Raw genomic sequence first — 21,403 nt, forward strand, 5'->3', positions numbered from 1 at the left:
GTTTTCTTCATAATGAGCCTCCTGGTAGCAGCAGAAAAGTCATAGAAGTCCTAGAAGTCAAAAAATAGACTGGATGAATAAGCAAATAAAAAAAAGAATTAAGCCATAAAGTGTCAGGGAAGCTCAAGAAAGATATACAGAAGAAAATAATTTGAAAATATAAGAAAATACTCAGACATTCAGCTTGGACACAAGTTCAACAAGAATTCTTGGAAGAGTTAAAGAAATATAAAAAGATAAAAAGTTATTTAAAAAACAAGTGGCATAGGAAAAAATAGTAATAAATTAGAGTGACGAAAGAAATTCATGAGACAATAGTATGGAAAAAGAGGGACAAAACCTTACTGAAGAAAAACCTTTCTTAAAATTAGAATTTGACCAATGGAAGCTAATGACTTTAAGAGGGTAAAAAACAAAAACATTAAAAAATATTTTTAAAAAGTGAAATATCTAATAGGAAAAAAAACTGACCCAGAAAATAGAACAAGAAGAGAGATTTGGATTACTTGACAGTCATGAATGAAAAAAAAATCCTACACTTCATATTTCAAGGCATTATAAAATAAAACTACTCAGATATCTTAGAACCAGAGATTAATATAGACATTGCTAAAAATTCACCAGTTATCTCCTGAAAGAAACTCTCAAATGAAAACTCCCAGGAATATTATAGGCAAATTCCAGGCCTCCCAGGTTTGGAAAAAACACTGCAACCCACCAAAAAGAAAGTATCATGGAGCCACAGTCAAGAGAGCACAAGACTTAACAGCTACCACTCCAGAGGAATAGATAACTTGAAATATGATAGTCCCGAAAATTAAAGGTCTTGGATTATGAACAAGCACCTACCCACACAAAACTGAGCATACTCATGCAAGGGGGAAAATGGATGTTCAATGAAATAGTGTGCTTTCAAACATTCATGATGAAAAGATGAGGATTAGGTAGAAAATGTGACATTTACAATAATACACTGCTGGTGGAGTTGTGAATTGGTCCAACCATTCTGGAGGGCAATTTGGAACTATGCACAAAGGGTTTTAAAAGACTGCCTGACTTTTGACCCAGCCATACCACTGCTGGGTTTGTACCCAAAGAGATAATAAGGAAAATGACCTGTACAAAAATATTTATAACTGCACTCTTTGTGATGGCAAAAAATTGGAAAATGAGGGGATGTTCTTCTATTGGGGAATAGCTGAACAAATTGTGGTATCTGTTGGTGATGGAATACTATTGTGCTAAAAGTAATAAAGAACTGGAGGAATTCCATGTGAACTGAAACAACCTCCAGGAGTTGATGCAGAGCGAAAGGAGAAGAACCAGAAGAACACTGTACACAGAGACTGATACACTGTGACACAATCGAATGTAATGGACTTCTGTACTAGCAGCAATGCAATGATCCAGGATAATTCTGAGGGACTTAGGAGAAAGAACGCTATCCACATCCATAGAAAGAACTGTGGGAGTAGAAACACCGAAGAAAAACATTTGCTTGGTCACATGGTTCACTGAGGATATGATTGGGCATGTAGAATCTAAACAATCACTCTATTGCAAACATTAAGAATATGGAAATAGGTCTTGATCAATGATAAACGTAAAACCCAATGGAATTGCTCCTAAGCTACAGGAAGGGGAAGGGAGGAAGGAAGGGAAAGAACATGAATCATATAACCAAGGGAAAATATTCTAAATAAATTAAATAAATAATTTTAAAAAGAGTGCCTACCCTTTGGTTTGTACCCCAAAAAGATAATAAGGAAAAATAATTGTACAAAAATATTTATAGCCACACTATTTGTGGTGGCAAAAAATTGGAAAGTGAGGGAGTGTCCCTCAATTGAGGAATGGCTGAACAAATTATGGTATCTGATGGTGATGGAATACTATTGTGCTGAACGGAACGATGAACTGGAGGAATTCCATGTGAACTGGAAAGACCTCCAAGAATTGAAGCCAAACAAAAGGAGCAGAACCAGGAGAACATTGTACACAGAGACTGATACATTATGACACGATAAAATATCACAGATTTTCTACTAGTTTAAATGCAATGATCCAGAACAATCCAGAGGAACTTATGAGAAAGAATGTTATCCACATCCAAAGAAAGAACTGTGGGAGCATGCAGAAGAAAAATTTATGATTGATCATGTAGTTTGACAGGTATATGATTAGGGTTTTGATGTTAAATGATCACTCTACTGAAAATATGAGTAAAATGGAAATAGCTTTTGAACAATGATACATGTATAACCCAGTGGAACTGCTTGTCAGCTTTAGGAGAGGTGGATGGAAGGGGTGTAGGGGTGGGAATCATGAGTCATGTAACAATGGAAAAATATTCTAAATATAAAAAGTGGAAAAAAAGAAAATGTGATATTCACACATAAGACTCAAGAGAAGCATAAAAATGTAAATATGAGGAAGAAATCAACAAAATTAAATTGTTTGAGTTATTATGTATGATAATATGTAACCCCTCAGAACTTTATCATAACTAGAAAGGAGTTTAATTATATAGAGACCTGGGATGTAATTCCATTATGTTCTGATAATCTTAAAAGAAGAATGGAAGAGCAAGGAAGAAGAGTTGACTAGCAGAGGGGGAGAAGAGGAATGAGGAAATTATCTCACATAAATGGGTCATGTAAGGAAGAGTTTATACAATGAATAGAATTTTGGGGAGACCAAAGAATATTTGAATCTCACTCTCATCTAGTTCAAGGATGAGTAAAATTATATACACATATAACTGGGTAAAGATATTCATCTTACCTAAAAGAGAAGTAGGAGGGAGTTTAGAGAAGGTAGTTTAGAGAATGGAGGTGGGTTAGATTAAGGAAAATAGAGGTCAGAAGCAAAACAGATACTGGATAGGATAAAAAAGAGTAATATAAATACAAGAGAATATGATGGATGGAGATAGACAATTAGCTATCATAACTGAATATGAATGATATGAACTCATATATAAAACAAATAGAGAAAAATTGATAAGAAACCAGAATCCCACAAGATGTTCTTTAAAAGAAAGAAATTTGATACATATAGACTTGAGTACTAAAGAATAAATTCATTATGTTTTAACTGAAACATACATTTAATATTACATTCAAAATACATCTAAAATACACAATTAAGAAGACTTGGATGGTCAAGGAAAAGAAAAAAATAGACCTAAATGAAAGAGATAAACAGGTACACTAACTACATTTGGCTAAAATGTATCATAAACAATGAATAAATATTAGTGGTTGACATATATGTCCACTAAATGGCATTGATCTTAAATTCTTAAAGAAAAAGTTAAATGGTTTACAGAAGGGAATAGAAAACTGTAGTAGTTATATATTTTAAAAAAATAAACCTTACCTTCTGTATTAGAATCAATACTGTGTATCGGTTGCATGTGAGAAGAGTGGTAAGGGCTAGACAATAGAAGTTAAGCTACTTGTACAAAGTCACATAGCTAGGAAGATCACCAGATTTGAATCCAGGACTTTTTTCATCTCTAGGGCTAGATCTCAATTTACTGAGCCACCGGCTGCCCCTAGAAAAATTACAACAGTTTTGGTACCTCAATTAACCCTTCTAAGATCTAGATCAGTGATACCCAAAGTGGGCACCACAACACCCTGGTGGGTGCTGCAGCGATCCAGAGAGGCAATGATGGCGACACTTTTTTTTTTTAATTAAATTTTTATTTTTAGAAAAATTTTCCATGGTTACATAATTCATGTTTTTACTTTACCCTTCACCCCCTCAAACTCCCCCCATAGCTTACTCACATCTCCACTGGTTTTAACATGTGTTATCAGTCAAGACTTATTTACATATTATTGATAGTTACATTGGTGTGGCCCTTTCAGGTCTACATCCCTAATCATGTCCTCATCAACCCAAGTGTTCAAGCAGTTGTTTTTCTTCTCTGTTTCCTCTCCTGTAGTTCTTCCTCTGAATGTGGGTATTGTTCTTTACCATAAATCCCTCAGAACTGTCCTGGGTCATTGCTTTGCTGCCAGTACAGAAGTCCATTACATTCGATTTTACCACAGTGTATCAGTCTCTGTGTACAATGTTCTTCTGGCTCTGCTCCTTTCACTCTGCATCAATTCCTACAGGTCTTTCCAGTTCACATGGAATTCCTCTAGTTTATTATTCCTTTGAGCACAATAGTATTCCATCACCAATATATACTACAATTTGTTCAGCCATTCTCCAATTGAAGGGCATATCCTTGTTTTCCAGTTTTTTGCCACCACAAATAGCGCAGCTTTAAATATTTTTGTACAGGTCTATTTATCTATGATCTCTTTGGGGTACAAACCCAGCAATGCTATAGCTGGATCAAAGGGCAGGCAGTCCTTTAGAGCTCTTTGGGCATAGTTCCAAATTGCTATCCAGAATGGTTGGATCAGTTCACAACTCTACCAGCAGTGCATTAATGTCCCAATTTTGCCACATTCCCTCCAACATTCATTAATCTCCCCTGCTATCATTTTAGCCAATCTGCTAGGTGTGAGGTGGTACCTCAGAATTGTTTTCATTTGCATGTCTCTAATTATTAGAGATTTAGAACACTTTCTCATGTGCTTATTGATACTTTTGATTTCTTTATCTGAAAATTGCCTATTAATGTCTCTTGTCCATTTTATCAATTGGGGAATGGTTTGATTTTTTTTATACAATTGATTTAGCGCCTTGTATATTTGAGTAATTAGACCTCTGTCAGAATTTTTTGTTATAAAGATTTTTTCCCAGTTTGTTGTTTCCCTTCTGATTTTGGTTGCATTGTTTTTGTTTGTACAAAACCTTTTTAATTTAATATAATAAAAATTATTTTTTACATTTTGTAATTTTTTCTAACTCTTGCTTGGTTTTAAAATCTTTCCTTTCCCAGAGATCTGACAAGTATACTATTCTGTGTTCACTTAATTTACTTACGGTTTCCTTCTTTATATTCAAGTCTTTCACCCATTCTGAATTTATCTTGGTGTAGGGTATGAGATGTTGATCTAACCCTAATCTCTCCCATATTATTTTCCAATTTTCCCAGCAGTTTTTGTCAAATAGTGGAATTTTGTCCCAAAAGTTGGGCTCTTTGGGTTTATCTTAGACAGTCTTAATGACGTCACTTACCCCAAGTCTATTCCACTGATGCTCCCTTCTATCTCTTATCCAGTACCATATTGTTTTGATGACAGCTGCTTTATAGTATAGCTTAATATCTGGTACTGCTAAAGCCACCTTCCTTCACATTTTTTTATTATTTCCCTTCATATTCTCGATCTTTTGTTCTTCCAAATATACTTTGTTATAATTTTTTCTAATTCAGTAAAAAAGTTTTTTGGTAGTTTGATAGGTATGGCACTAAATAAGTAAAATTAATTTGGGTAAAATGGTCATTTTTTATGTTAGCTCATCCTTCCCATGAGCAATCAATGTTTTTTCAATTGTTTAGATCTAGTTTTAATTGTTTGGAAAGTGTTTTGTAGTTATGTTCATATAATTCCTGTGTTTGTTTTGGTAGATAGATTCCTAAGTATTTTATATTGTCTAGGGTGATTTTAAATAGTGTTTCTCTTTCTACCTCTTGCTGCTGTGATGTGTTGGAAAAAATAGAAATGCTGATGATTTATGTGCATGTATTTTGTATCCTGCAACTTTGCTAAAGTTGTTGATTATTTCTACTAGCTTTTTATTTGATTCTCTAGGATTTTTTAAGTAGACCATCATATCATCTGCAAAGAGTGATAGCTTAGTCTCCTCATTGCCTATTTTGATACCTTCGATTTTTCTTTCTTCTCTAATTGCTACTGCTATTGTTTCTAGTACAATGTTAAATAATAATTGAGGTGATAATGGGCATCCTTGTTTCACTCCTGATCTTATTGGAAAGGCTTCTAATTTATCCCCATTGCATATGATGCTTGTTGATTGTTTAATATATATACTGTTTATTATTTTTAGGAAAGGACCTCTATTCCTATACTTTCTAGTGTTTTCAGTAGGAATGGGTGTTGTATTTTGTCAAAGGCTTTTTTAGCATCTATTGAGATAATCATGTGGTTTTTGTTGGTTTGCTTGTTGATATGGTCAATTAGGTGGATGGTTTTCCTAATGTTTAACCATCCTTGCATTCCTGGTATAAACCCACCTGATCATGATGGGTAACTCTCTTGATCACTTGCTGGAGTCTTTTTCCTAGTATTCTAGTTAAGATTTTTCCATCTATGTTCATTAAGGAGATTGGTCTGTAATTTTCTTTCTCTGTTTTTGATCTACCTGGATTTGGGATCAGTATCATATTTGTGTCAAAAAAGGAATTTGGTAAGACTCCTTCTTTGCTTATTATATCAAATAATTTGTATAGTATTGGGATTAATTGTTCTTTGAATGTTTGATAGAATTCACTTGTGAATCCATCAGGCCCTGGCGATTTTTTTTTCTTAGGGAGCTCTTTGATGGCCTGTTCAATTTCTTTTTCTGATATTGGATTATTTAAGTATTCTGTTTCTTCTGTTGTTAATCTAGGCAATTTATATTTTTGTAAATATTCATCCATATCACCTATATTGCTAAATTTATTTCCATGTAATTGTGCAAAATAGTTCTTAATGATTGCCTTAATTTCCTCTTCATTAGAGGTGAGTTCTTCCTTTTCATCTTTGATACTATTAATTTGGTTTTCTTCTTTCCTTTTTTTATTAGATTTACTAGTACTTTGTCTATTTTATCTGTGTTCTTTTCAAAATAACAGCTTCTAGTCTTATTTATTAATTCAATAGTTCTTTTACTTTTGATTTTATTAACTTCTCCTTTGATTTTTAGTATTTCTAATTTAGTTTTCATCTGAGGATTTTTAATACCTCAGAGTTGTTTTGATTTTCATTTCTCTAATTATAAGAGATTTAGAACACTTTTTCATTTGTTTGTTTATAGTTTTGATTTATTTATCTGAAAATTTCCTATTCATGTCCCTTGCTCATTTATCAATTGGGGAATGGCTTGGTTTTTTTTCTACAATTGATTTAGCTCCTTATATATTTGAGTAATTAGACCTTTGCCAGAGTTTTTTGTTATAAAGATTTTTTCCCAATTTGTTGCTTTGCTTCTAATTTTGGTATCATTGGTTTTGTTTAAACTAAACTTTGAAGAAAATTACAGATTCCATGAGATAGTTGAGAGTAAGGAAGTAAAGGAAGAGGTGAGAAGGAAGAATCTATACATTCATATAGAGCAGATGGAATATCACGTCTATGGAACAAAGGCCAGTTTAGTTGGACCAAAGATTGCACAGAAAGGAGTAATATATCCTAAGATTGGAAAGCTAGGTTGGAATTACATTGTGGAGGGTTTAAAATGTCCAAAAAGAGCAGTTTAGTATTTGAAGTTACTATTTGATAATAAGGCACCAATTGAATTCATTTAGTAGGTGACTAACATGATCATAACTATGCTTTAGGAATACCAGTTTGGTAGCTCTGAGGAGTTATATTAGCAAAGTCAGGAAAGACAATTAGGAGGCCATTTCAATAGTCCAAACAATAGATGATGAGGGTAAACATGGGTGGCAGCTTATGAGAGGAAGATAATGGGTGGCTATGAGAGATGAAATGCAAATAGAAAAAAAGACTTGGTATATGGGGTGAGGGAGAACCAGGAATTGAGAATTTGTGATTCTGAGCCTTTATGAGAGGAGCAATAGAGGTGCCTTAGACAATATAATGAAGTTATGAGAAGGGGTAGGTTTAGGGGAAAAGAATGAATTTTGTCTTGAGGATTTTGAGTTATGTCCAAGAGATATCCAATTTGAGATGTCCAATAGGCAATATTTGGAGCTTGAGAGAAACCAGGGATGAATACATACACACATAAAATCTTTGGGAATCTTTTGCATATATGTGTATACACACATACATGGATAAATATATGAATTATCTGCATAGAGATGATATTTGAAATCATGAGAGTTGAAGAAGCTACTAAAAGAGAGAGTAGAAAGTGAAGAGGGTCCAGGAGAGAAGCTTGAGCAATACTCAAAGTAAGGGGATGTGATGCAAAGGGGACTGAGTATAGAAAGTCAGAAAGGCAGGAGGACAACCAAATGAATTAATTGAGGCAAAAAAAAACCTGATAAGGGAGAGATTAATTATCTCAGAGGAGGGTTTGGTTAATAGTATCAAGTCCTGCATTTGGAGGTAAAAGAAGGCTTTAGATCAAGAAAAGGTCATTATATTTAACTTTTCTCTCCAAAGTTATGAGTATCACAAAGGTATCTCCAAAGGTATCACATACATTTAGAGAGAAAAGTTTCATTTGAGTGATATAAACAAATAAACAGATTGCAAGGTTTTGAGAAATTGGAGGCAAGGAAGTGACTTTTTATTTCATTTTCTGGAATCGATATTCTAGTATGAAAGGTTTTATTTTTAATGTGAGAAAAAATTAGAAGAGTTAGATTTAACTTTTAAATGTCTATTACATTATTTGCTAAAGGTAACAAGAAGTGTACTTGATATTAAAATTTAAAAGAAGTATGATTATGTTTCTTCAATGTTCAGAAACCCTCTTGTAATTCATTTTTTAGGTTGCCCGTTTTCTGTATCCAGTTTCACAATATCCTATCCTTTTGCACATCAAGTCTGAAGAACTCTCCATCCCAATGGACATTCCATATCTTGTTACCATATCTGAAGTGAATGATAGGAAAAACTGGAACCTCAGTAAGGCTTACCTATTTCTGAATAATTTTTACTTGATTACTAAATGCAGAATCATTTAGAATAGAGATTTATAAACGAAGAACTATATTTAATAAACTGTCAATCCAAGATTGTTCATCATAAGAAGTCCTTTGGAAAAATAGAAATGGTGGCCATTTTTGTTCTCCTACTAGCTTTATTTTAGCAAATACATAATAACTTGGATTATTTTATTTTATTTTTCTTTCCAGAATCTTTTTTTTAATTTTAAATTTGAATATTTTCCCATAGTTACATGTTTTTCATGCTCTTTCCCTCTCCCCCAAGCCCCCAAGTCCCCTTAGCTGAAGCACAATCTTGGATTATTTTAAATTAAAAATATTTCAGGATTTCAGTACTCCCAGATATAAAGTTTAAGTTCCAGATATAAGGGTGGTAAAATCTATGATCCTTTCTTGTCACTTTCTGTCAGTGTTTTCTCTTTTAACTTGTTTTCTTTCTTACTCTTGACTGATCTTTGCTCAATGTTGTATCACAATTTAGTATGAAAATGAAAAATCATATCCATATCAAATGTATGGATGACACAAAGCCAATATATTGGCTTACAAAGTCTGGATACAAAAAGATATTAACCAGTTAGGCTAGAGAATTGAAGTTAAACTTGAATCTAGTCAAATGTAAAAGTCATGCCCTTGGTCTTTTTTTTTTTAATTTTAAACCCTTAACTTCTGTATATTGACTTATAGGTGGAAGATTGGCAAGGGTAGGCAATAGGGGTCAAGTGACTTGCCCAGGATCACACAGCTGGGAAGTGTCTGAGGCCAGATTTGAACCTAGGACCTCCCGTCTCTAGGCCTGACTCTCAATCCACTGAGCTACCCAGCTGCCCCCATGCCCTTGATTTTTAAAAATTAACTGCATAAATTTAGGATTCAGGAATTGGTGGCAAGAAGAGACTTTATGTTTAAAAATTATTTGGGTTATAATTGACTGGAATCTCAATACGAGTCAGTGATATGATGAGGCAGCCAAAAATGCTGATGTGGCCTTAGTCTGCTTAGAAGGATCATGTTCAGAGGAAGGGGAATGAAAGTGCTACTGTTTTCTATATTTCACCAAGATAATTATGCTAAGATTTGGACACAACATTTTGGTATGAACATTGATGAACTATATAGTCTATTGGTTTAGTGATCAACATGATGAGGAAATAGGAATGTTTAGTCTGAAAAACAGACCAGCACCTTAGCCTCAATTTTCTTGTCCGTGAAATGAAACTATAAAATACTCTCACTAAAATTCATAGTGCACATAAATGATACTGACAAAAATTAATTCTAACAGGGAATTAGCATGAATTAGATGAGAAAGCAGAAGATACAAGTTTAGATTACATTATGCTATATTCACATAATACTGACCGATAATGAAGTTTCCATAAAAATTAGGGAAGTAATGCTTATACACAGTGGTGCCAAAAATGGTTTATACATCAACATGTCCATCCACAATTATAAATGAAAAACAGAAACTTTTTTATCCTGTGCACAATGCAAGATTTACCTGAATTTGAAGTTGGAAGATGTGAGTTCAAGTCTCAGTACTATCACTTTCTACCTGTGTCCCCTTGGGTAAGTTACTAAACTTCTCTGGGTTTCTGTTTCTTATGATTCTTTGAGCTCAGTAATTTCATTTTATAAATTATAAATTCTTTGGAAGGTTAAGAGAGTGAAGCAGCTATATCACAGTCTTTGGACAAGTCACCTAGCAAAGATGATAGAAAATAGACGAATCATTCACTTTTATTTAAACATATAGGACCAGAAACACTTAATCCAGACACAAAAAACTTGTAATCCCAGTGTCAGTGTTGGAAGGGATCTCATAAGGCCATCTACTCCAATCTGATTCCAAAAAAGAATCCTCTCTGATCCACACCCCTGCCATGATTGAATAGGTCTTTGCTTAAAGTGATCCAATGAGGGGAATGCACTATGCAATACACTTCACTTCCCACATCAAAACCCTGGTCGCTATTTACTTGAGTCTTGGGTTTCATTTAATCTAGAGTTTCTCCAAGGGGAGGATTAAAAAATGTGGTAAAGCCTTTGGACTTCTTTTCAGAATAATATTTTCAATTGCTGTTTTAAATAATATTTGGAATAAAATAGGTAGGATTACAAAGGAATCAATTATATTAAATAGTTATCAAAATATTAAGAAGTTTATGGACCCTAAATTAAAAATCTAATTTAGAGTACCTTGAAATATGAAAGGATTGGCATTAGCCAGTGTATATGGGTAAAAAATCACAATTCTAAGATGTCAAATAGTAAAATATCATATTCATATACATTCTTAAGAGAATTTTACAACCATTACCTTTTTCTGAGATATTTCCATTTCTGGATCTCAGAAATCTGGATTTCTTCATCTACAAAATGAGATTGTTCACAGATTTATCCCCTAAGATTCTTTTTAGGTGTTATTCTGTGATTCTGTAATCCTCACTACAACTTTTTGAGTTAATATTATTCCACTTAGTTTACCCTTCTACTTAAGTCTATTTCCTTGGCTAATTAAGGATACTGAGTACAGTAATCTGAGGTTTTTCCTTTGAGTTTTAGGAGTTTTAAAATATTTAAAAACTTGATTAGTTTCTCTCTTGATCAGCTATTTATTTCACTTTCTACATTTAGCAGAAAATGCTTCTCCAAATGAGTAAATGTGGTAAATCAGCATCCTGCATTTTTGGAGAAAAAGGAAGGAAATCACCATAAAAAGATTATTGGAAGGAATTCTGTACAACTAATTGAAACGTTAGGAGAGCTAGAAACAGCAAAGATGCTGATATTTTCTAAATTTATGCAAATATTGTTGATGTAACTCTAAAAATGACTTTTTAACCTTTCTCCTTTCATACAAGCAAAATTCCATCTATAATCTAGAATGTCCCATTCTTTCTAGGATGATGATTTTTAGGAGAGCCAAGTGTTATTATTACCTCCACATACAGATTTACAATTTGAATCTCTGAACTTTGTGATTAGTTAAGGGGGCAAAAAGAGAGAGAGAAATTAAGTTGTGAGATCATCTGATACATCCTGTCTTTGAAATGGACTTTGGTCCTCTTTTCCTGTATGTCATGAACTGTAAAAGGTTCTTGAGAAACTTTCTGAAAGACAGGAATGAGCTAATCCACTGAACAAAGGTGACAGAGTTTGTACATGTTCTGAATTTCTGATGTAACTCATTTCCCCTGAATCAGACTCAAAACTCTATGAACAGGGGGAAGTTAAGTGGCTTAGTATACTGAGAACCAGGTCTTGAGATGGGAGGTTCTAGGCTCAAATCTAGCTTCAAACACTTCTTAGCTATGTAACCCTGGGCAAATTACTTAATCCCATTGTGGAGTCCATACTGCTCTTCTGCCTTGGAACCAATACACAATATTGATTCTAAGATGGAAAGGCTCTAAGAATATAGTGAACAGATCAATATTCACTTAGAATCTTTTGTGGAGTACTTTTATCTAGTAGGTCATTTTGTATCTATAAAAGGGGCCATAAAATATAGATATGACATACTAGGTAACCAAAATTTCATGATTCAGAGGCTTTATAAACACATTCATGGGAACCTAAAATATTTATTCAATATTTCAATGCTGGACTTTTTATAAATTTAAAAGGTTTGCCATACTAGATTAATCAGTTTTCATTAGAAAAGCAGATATACATGAATTTTTAAAAAAATTATGTCATTTTTTGGGGGGGACTTGATACAGATTTTCCCACAGAATTATCTATGGTGGTCATGTACAAAAGCCAGCTTCAAAGTCTATTGAATGCCTCATATACCTAAAGTATTGCACTGAATTCATTTGTTACCAGTCACTTAGATCAAATGATTTCACTTCTCTTGGTCTAAGTTTCTCACTTAAAAAGTGAGAATAATTGTATTTTATACTTCTATGTGTGAGAAATATTTTGTAAATCTTAAAACCTATGTACATGTGAGCTCTTATAAATCTTTCTTTTAACTTTTCCATGGTTACATGATTCATGTCTCCCTCACCTCTCCTCCTGATCCCAGAGTTGACAAGCACACTGGATTATATGTATATTATCATTCAAATCCTATTTCCATTTTATTTATTTCTGAAATAGAGTAATATTTTAAACCCCAAACCCCCAATCATGTGCCCATATAAGCAAGTGATAAATCATATGTTTTCTTCAGTGTTTCTACTCCCACAGTTCTTTCTCTAGATGTGGATAGCATTCTTTCTCATAAGTCCCTCAGACTTGTCTTGGATCATTGCATTGCTTTTACTAGCAGAATCAATCACATTTGATCATCTCACAATATTTCAGTTACTGTGTATAATGTTCTCCTGGTTCTCCTTATTTCATTCCACCTCAGTTCATGGAGGTCTTTCCAGTTCTTATAGAAATCAAGCAGTTCATTAATCCTTATAGCACAATAGTATTCCATCACCATCATATACCATAATTTGTTCAGCCATTCCCCATTCGAGAGACATCACCTCATTTTCCAATTTTTTTGTCACCAGAAAAAAAGCACAGTTATAAATATTTTTATAAAAACGGAACTTTTCCCATTTTTTATCTCTTTGGGATACAAACCTAGTAGTAGTATTGCTGGACCACAGATGACGCATTCTTTTAAAGTCCTTTGGGCATAATTCCAAATTGCCTTTTGGAAAGATTGGAACAATTCCCAGATCCACCAGCTATGCATTTGCAGCTCAATTATGCCACATCCCATCCAAAACTTATTATTTCCCTTTATTGTCAGATTGGCCACTCTGCTAGGTGTAAAGGTAGTACCTTAGAGTTGTTTTGATTTACAGTTCTCTAATTGGGAGGGATTTAAAACATTTTTCATATCACTATTGATAGTTTTGATTTCTTCATCTGAAAACCGCCTATTCATATCATTATTTATATACTTTATCTATTGTATTTGTTTTTTCAAAGAACCAGCTCCTAATCTTATTTATTAGTTCAATAGTTCTTTTAGCTTTTATAAAGCTTAACCACCATGAATGATACTATTTCAATGGGAAAACATGCATGCCTGAAAGATCTTGTGGTCTTTTTACAGGACAAACAGTGAAAAATGAGATGAAAAGAATGAAAAGCCATGTAGAATCATTGTTTACAGATGCTGTGTATAATCCAAATGGTCTCAAGCTGAGCATTACTGTAAGTATATACTTTTTATAAATTTTATTTTATTTTCCCCCAATTAATGTAAAAACATTTTTCAAAGACTTTTGATTCTCAAAATCTGTCCCTCCCTCCCTCCTGAGCCATACACCCATCCTCCCTTGCTAACATGGTAAAGAAGATAACATCAATTTTACATGTGTGATAATATAAATAATTTTTTCCATATTAATCCTTTTGTGGAAGGAAACTTGAAAAAAATTTGAAAATTAGAAAAATTAAGAAAGAAAGTAAAAAAGCTTGCTTTGGTTTGGATTCCATCATTTCTTTCTCTGAAAGCAGATAGCATTTTTTATTGTGAATCCTTTGGGATTACTTTCTATCATTGTATTGCTGAGAATAGCTAAGTTATTATTCATAGTTGTTTATTGTGCAATGTTCCTGTTACTGTGTACAATATGCATCTGCTCATTTCACTCTTGCTTCAGTTTGGGTAAGTCTTCAAAGGTTTTTCTGAGCCTCTTCTGCTCAACATTTTTAAAAACACAATAGTATTCTATTAAAACATATGCTATAACTTACTTAGTCATTCCCCAATTGACAAGTATCCCCTCACTCCACAATTCTTTGCCCCTACAAAAAGAGCTGCTTTAAATATTTTTGTACATATAAGTACTCCCCCTTTCTTATTTATGTCTTTAGTATACAAACCTAGTATCTTTAGGATACAAACCTAGGTTTTGCTATGTTAAAGGGTATGTACTTTTTAAATAGCCCTTTGAGAATGGATCAAAATTGCTTAGCAGAATGACTGAATCAAGTCACAGCTCTCTCCAAAGCACTTCATTTTTCCATATCCCTTCCAAATTTTGTCATTTTCCTTTTCTGTCACAATAGCCAATCTGATAGACGTGGGGTGGTACCTCAGAGTGGTTTTTTTACATGACTTTAGAGAGCTTTAATTACTTTGTGTGATAGCTGCCTATTTGTATCCTTTGACCATTTATCAGTTGGGGAATTAATTGTGTTCTTATATATTCAACTCATTTTTCTTCGTATTTGAGAAATGAGGCCTTAATTTGTGAGACTTTTAAACATTTTTTGCACCATTACTATTTTGCACCATACATTAATTACTGTGTATCACTTTCTGTCCTCTTTCCCCCCCATTTAGTTTCTGATCCCCTTGTCCCCCACCATTTGCCCTCTTTTCTATTAGCCTCACTCCCTTCTCTTATCCTCTTCCCCTTCGATTATCTTGCAGGGTAAGATAGATTTCTATACCCAATTGACTGTGTATGTTCTTCTCACATTGAGCCAATTTCAGTGAGAGTAAGATTCATTTGCTCCCCTTCCCAGCTCCCCCATCTTCCCTTCCACTGTAAAACCTCTTTCATGCCTCTTTTATGTGTGATAATTTACCTTATGCTATTTTTCCCTTTCCCTTCCTCCCAATGCATTTCTCTTTCTCATGCCTTAATTTAATTTAATTTTTTTATATATCATTCCATCATATTCAACTCAGCACTCTTGCCTTCTATGTGTTCTCCTTCTAACTCCTAAAAATGATCAAGTTATTAGGAATTAAAACAATCATCTTCTCAAGCAGGGATATAAAAATTTCAGTCTCAATGGATGTCTTTTGATTTCTCTTTTCTCTTTACCTTTTATGCTTCCCTTGAGTATTGTTTTTGAGAGTCAAATTTTCCATTCTCCTCTGATCTTTCCATCAGTAATGTCTGAAAGTTCTCTATTTCATTGAGTACTCATTCCCCGCCCCCCTTTATGGATTATGCTATTTTGATGGGTAGGTGATTCTTTTTTGAAGTCTAGTTCCTTTGCCTTCTGCAATGTCATAGCCAATACTTTTAATGTAGAAACTGCTAAATCTTCTGTTATAGTGATTGTGGCTCTGTGATATTTGAATTGTTTCTTTTTTTGGCTGCTTGCAATATTTTCTCATAGACCTGAGAATTCTGGAATTTGATTATAATGTTCCTGGAGGTTATCCTTTTAGGTTATTTTTTAGAAGGTGATCAGCAGATTCTTTATTTTTATCACCAGACATAAGGCATAGCCCCACAATACTTTTTAAGGATGATAAAGTGCTTTCCCCTTAACAACACTGTTATATAGTTTGTACAGGTGAAATTATCACTTTTTTTATCAGCGAGGAAACTGAAATACTGAGAGCTTAACATTCATTCTTTACAGCTAGAACAAAAGTTTGAATTTGGGCATCTTGACTCTCAGTCTAGTTTTCTTTCTATTACACCATTCTTCCCATCTACTTAAGAGGCTTTGAAACATCCTAGTTACACCCCTATTTCTAATTACTAATTGAATATGCATGTGCTGGCTAGGTTAAAAAGATACTTTTTGTTTGCTTCTTAAAACCCATTGCCCTGGGATCCAAGATGGAGTGGTTCAGGAAAGAAGTAAAGTGAGCTCTACCCTCTTCCCAAATCATCCAAATGGTTCTAGAAATGGACCAGGCAACATCTTGACTTAATATTTGCTTTCTGACATTTGCATCCATGTTCTCTCTTTTGCTCCCACCTCCCCAAAAAGGCAGGCAATGTGATATAGATTATATATATATATGTACATATATATATGTACATATATATATATATATATAGTCATACAATACATATTTCTATGCTCATCATGTTGAGAATTGCCTACACAAGAGAAAAGTTCATGGAAGAAATTATATAAAAAAAGTAATGAATGGTAAGTTTCAATTTGCATTTGAATTCCATCTGTTCCTTCTTTGGTGGTTGATATCTTTATTTTTGTCTCTAGTCTCTACAAATTTTTCTGGATCCTTTAGTTAAGTCATTCACAATTCATATACTATTGTCGTTCTGTATACAATATTCTCCTCGTTCTGCTCACTTCACTTGGCATCACTTCATATAAGTGTTTCCAGTTTTTTTTTTCTGATCATATGTCTGTCATTTCTTATGGTATAATAGCATCCAATTAAAACTCTTCAATTTTCAATTCTTTGCTACCACAAAAAAGAGCTACAATAAATATTTTTGCTCTTACCCTTTTTCTAACCCTTTATAATCTAGACTTCCAAGCTTATTAACCCATCAAAACTGCTCTCTCCAAGGTTACCAGTGATCTTATAGTTGCCAAATCCAATGATCTTTTCTCAATTCTCATTCTCCTTTACCTCTGAAGACTTTGAAACTATTGGTCACTCTCTGTTCCTTGATACTCTCTTCCCTGTGATTTTTTGGGGCAACAGTCTTTCCTGGTTTTCCTCCTAACTATCTGACTTCTCTTTCTCTTTTTCTTTTGTCGGATCCTCCTCTAAATCATACCTACTAACCATAAGTATCCCTCAAAGTTCTCTCTTGGGTCTTTTCTTCTCCCTCTATACTATTTTCCTTGATGATCTCATTAGCTACCACAGGTTTAAGAATTTTCATATCTACTTATTCTGCCCCACTCTTTCTAATAATCTCCAATCTTACATCTCTGATTGCCTTTCATATATCTTCAATTGGATGTCCAGTAGATTCCTTAAATTCAATATGTCCAAAATTGAACTCAGTATAACTTTCCAATTCAAATCAATGGATCTGTAGAAAAGTCCTTCCTTCTTTGCATTCTAGGGACTTGGCTTGGCAGTTCTTTCAAACCACTCTCAGGGGTTCCTAATTCAGTTTTTCTTATTTTATGTAAGAGATATAATTCCTTATCTCTAATATTTATAAAAGGCAATAACAAAGTCATTATCATAAGGTTATGACAAATAACACTGGTACTTTTTAAATCTGTCTCTCTACCTCCAGATCAACTTTGATGAGAGATAGCAAAAAACTTTCCTCTGATTTCTCTCTCTACCCACATACACAAAGACACACATATATACACATGCATGTAGATGTATATTGCTTTGTATAATGGGAATGACACTTGGGAAAATGTGGATTTATTTCCATGGAAATTTCCATATTTTTATAGGAGTGATAAATGTTTGTGTGTGTATGTATGCATGTATACATAAATACTCACAATCAATACTTTTTGGGGGGTAACATTCCTAGAAAATAGCATAAACCTCAGATACACCAAAGTTGATACATTGAACCTATTGAAAATTGGGGGTTAGGTTCCTATAACCACCAAAAACAGTTATCTTTCCCTAGAGATACTTTTCTGCATATAGTTCTTTATAACAACATTAATTCTAAATGTGCACTCTTCTCAAGATCTGTATATGAGGATTAGGAGAGGGAAATCACAAAATAAATAATGATAGTTAAAATCTGTAAGTACTTTACAATTTGAAAAATACTTCACGAATTTTATTTTCCTCATTTTACAACTGAGAAGACTGGCATTAAGAGAGATTAAATGGTTTACTTGCTTCAGTTTGCATATCCTTTGCCAGGATTCGTATAGGTTTGCTTTGAATCATCCAAACCAGATTATTTTTATCCAAGTGTCACAGACTGTGACTGATTCTCTTTGACTAACCTCAAGATTCCCAATGGGACACTATCTGCTTTTTTTCATGTGGCTCCTATTTCATGCTTTTTATTGACTGATTCATTTGAGGTATCTAAAAATTATACAACATTTGCTCATTTGAATGTTCTTTAACTCAAAGAGTATTCTGACCCTAAATAAATAAAAAGTTATTAGGGCAAAAAACTTCTTGGTAAATACATTAATTGGAGTGAGCAATGTTGTACAACATTATTATACCAGCTATTCTCCATTGCCAAAAGAGGTTATGTTTCCTAGTTATTAATTGCCTAATAATAATAATAAAATATATAGTTTCTGAATCTTTCTATTATGATCTTAATAAAGCTTAATATAATCCAGAATTGGTTTCTCCCTCTGTCCTTAGAATATTGGGAATAAATATTTCATACCATATATAATCCTAGTAATTGACTTCTTAGAAAAGGTTATCAAGATTCATGCTACTACTAATCACTAATTATCCTCTATGATTTCCCCACAGGGTTCTGAGTTATTCCATTTCAGAGTGAAAGTTATTCCAGGAGTTACCTTTTGTAATTTAGTTGATGAGTTTCAGGTATGGTACAGGTTCTGGATCTAAATGGGGTTGAAGGCTTGATGAATTTTAACAGGAATAAATATAAACTCTTGACTAGGAAAATAAGTTATAAGTAATTCCAAGAAATTGGAGATAACACAAATTTGAATAATTTGGTGAATGGTTTGAAATGGGTGAGGGTAAAGGATGAAGTAGATGAAAAAAAAAATAAGGGTTTGAGCCTGGGTCACCAGGAGAATGATGGCTCATTCCCAGTGGATAGCACTGAGGACATCGATAATTGGTTAGAAGGCTGAGAAGTTTACCTTATTACTACAACTGATAAACATGATCTCATGTATATAGTGCTTTAAGGTTTACAAAATAGCCATATAAGAAGAGGGCATAAATGCAAGGTGTCCCAAAAGTCTTAGTGCAAGTTTGTTTTTGTAAAACCTTCTCATCCATCTTAGAACCAAAACTAAATATTGATCCCAAGGCGGAAGAGTGGGGACCTAGTGATTAGGGAATTGCTTAAGGCAGTGATGGGCAAAGTATGGCCTGGATCTGGTCCATGGGGAATAGTTTTCCCATCACTGGGCTAGACAACTGAGGTTGAATAACATGCCTAGGGGCACAACTAGGAAGTAGCTGATGCCGTCTTTGAACCCAGGACCTTCCATCTCCTGGCCTAGCTGCCTCACTTTTAAGCTTTAATGGCCAGGTAAATGTAGTTCAGCTTTAAGAGCTTAATACTGCACTAAGATTTTGGAACACTATTTATTTATACCATCTTCTTTAAGTGGTAATTGAGTTTTAATTTTAAGCTTTAAAAACTGTATTGCATTGCAGATTTAGAACTAGAAAATATAGACTCAGATAAAAGTATTTTGCCTCTGGTCCTATAACTACACATTAGAGTGAGTATAGGAACCCAGGTCCCCTGACTTCAGAACTGGACTTTTTAATACTGTATTCCTGCTTCTTTCATATATTCTCCCCTACCACTAACAACTTCCCTTCTCCAAGCAAACTTTCATGTGTTATCTCATAGAGTATAATTTTCAATATTCACTTAATAATTCTCTCCCACTTTCCCCACCTTCTATCCTTCCCTCCCTCCCACCCCTCTCCTCTCTTTGCAATGATAAGCAATCTTGATATAGATTCTACATGTGCAATCATGTAAAACATTTTTACATATTAGTCATTTTGTGGAAGAGATCTCAAATAAAAGAAGAAAGAAAGTTATATATATATATATATATATCATATTTTGGTCAGCATTCAAACTCCTTTTCCTGTTAATGTTTAAGTAAATAAAGTCTCAACATATTATTGAGTTATTGATGTATGTGGTTTACAAAAAAAATCTCTAAAAATTTTTAAAGAAATCTGCTTTTGCCCTTGTTCTGCAAAATATTTCTTTAAAAATAGATGACTGGCTATTTCTAAGAGTAGATTAATGCATTTATTTTAAATAAAGCACAGCTTTGTTGCCTACAGAACACTAAACAGAGGCAGTATGACAAAATAGTGTTCTGAGGTTGGTTCAGATCTTGACTCCAAAATGTAATGAACAATGCTGTGCAGGGAAATCATTTAACTTATGAGGCAACATGGGTCAGTAGGAAGAGCCCTATCTTTAGAGTCAGATTCTATGAACTTGTGATTCTCTGAACATCATGTTCTTCATCTTTAAAATGAATACTGCCTCATAAGGTTGTTGTGAGGCTCAAATGGGAGGTTTGTAAAGATTTTGATGAAAAAGAGAATGCTGTATGAATGTAACCTACTAACTCATCAACCAGGGGGACCCCAGATTATTCCACTGGCATTGATAAGTAAAACTTGGGATTTAAAATGCTTTTTTTTCTTTCTGTTTCAGATTTATGTTGATAGTGCACCACTTCCATTTCCAGGAAGAGTGCTTGTTGCATCTCTTACAGCTGTAGTCATAGGAGGAATAATTTTAATGGTATTTATGGTGGAATTATTTAATATCAATATATGGGTGTCATTTAAAAATTTGTTTAAGAAAAAGAACAAAGTCGTAGCTGAAAAAACTACTGGTGAACAAGGATAAAGATAGAAATTGGAAGACTGATATGTTATGCCACAGAGGAAGAACAACATGAAAATCAGTACAATCACTTTGTTTTCCCCCATACTGTTCTTCAAATTCCTAGAATAAGACTTCATGGGTTAAATATGCAAGTCAAACAATAGTCATATGAAATTAACATTTATTTTAGAATTTAATTACTTTTAAATATAGATGTTTACTTTTATAAATTTAACTGTAAAACTATTTTTGTCAATATACTGCTCATTTTTCGTTATTATTCAATGACTTCTTTTGTCTCTTTCAAAAAAATTGAATTATATACTAAATATCATTATGCTTTCAGCTTCTATTGCATGATATGTTTTAGACTTACCTTGTAATTTTTATTTAA

At 33.5% G+C, this 21,403-nt stretch overlaps 1 protein-coding gene across 1 annotated transcript in view; it reads left to right on the forward strand.

Moving 5' to 3' along the window:
• LOC123234049 (cation channel sperm-associated protein subunit beta-like) overlaps positions 1–21,030 on the forward strand; it is a 218,449-nt gene extending 197,419 nt beyond the window's left edge. Inside the window, exons 23-26 of the mRNA XM_044660000.1 lie at positions 8,600–8,735; positions 13,848–13,948; positions 18,909–18,983; positions 20,833–21,030. Coding sequence (XP_044515935.1) covers positions 8,600–8,735; positions 13,848–13,948; positions 18,909–18,983; positions 20,833–21,030 — 510 coding nt within the window. The remainder of the gene's footprint in view (positions 1–8,599; positions 8,736–13,847; positions 13,949–18,908; positions 18,984–20,832) is intronic.
• Positions 21,031–21,403: the final 373 nt, after the last annotated feature.

This window comes from Gracilinanus agilis, chromosome 2, assembly GCF_016433145.1.
Source record: "Gracilinanus agilis isolate LMUSP501 chromosome 2, AgileGrace, whole genome shotgun sequence".
Classification (NCBI taxonomy): Eukaryota; Metazoa; Chordata; class Mammalia; order Didelphimorphia; family Didelphidae; genus Gracilinanus; species Gracilinanus agilis.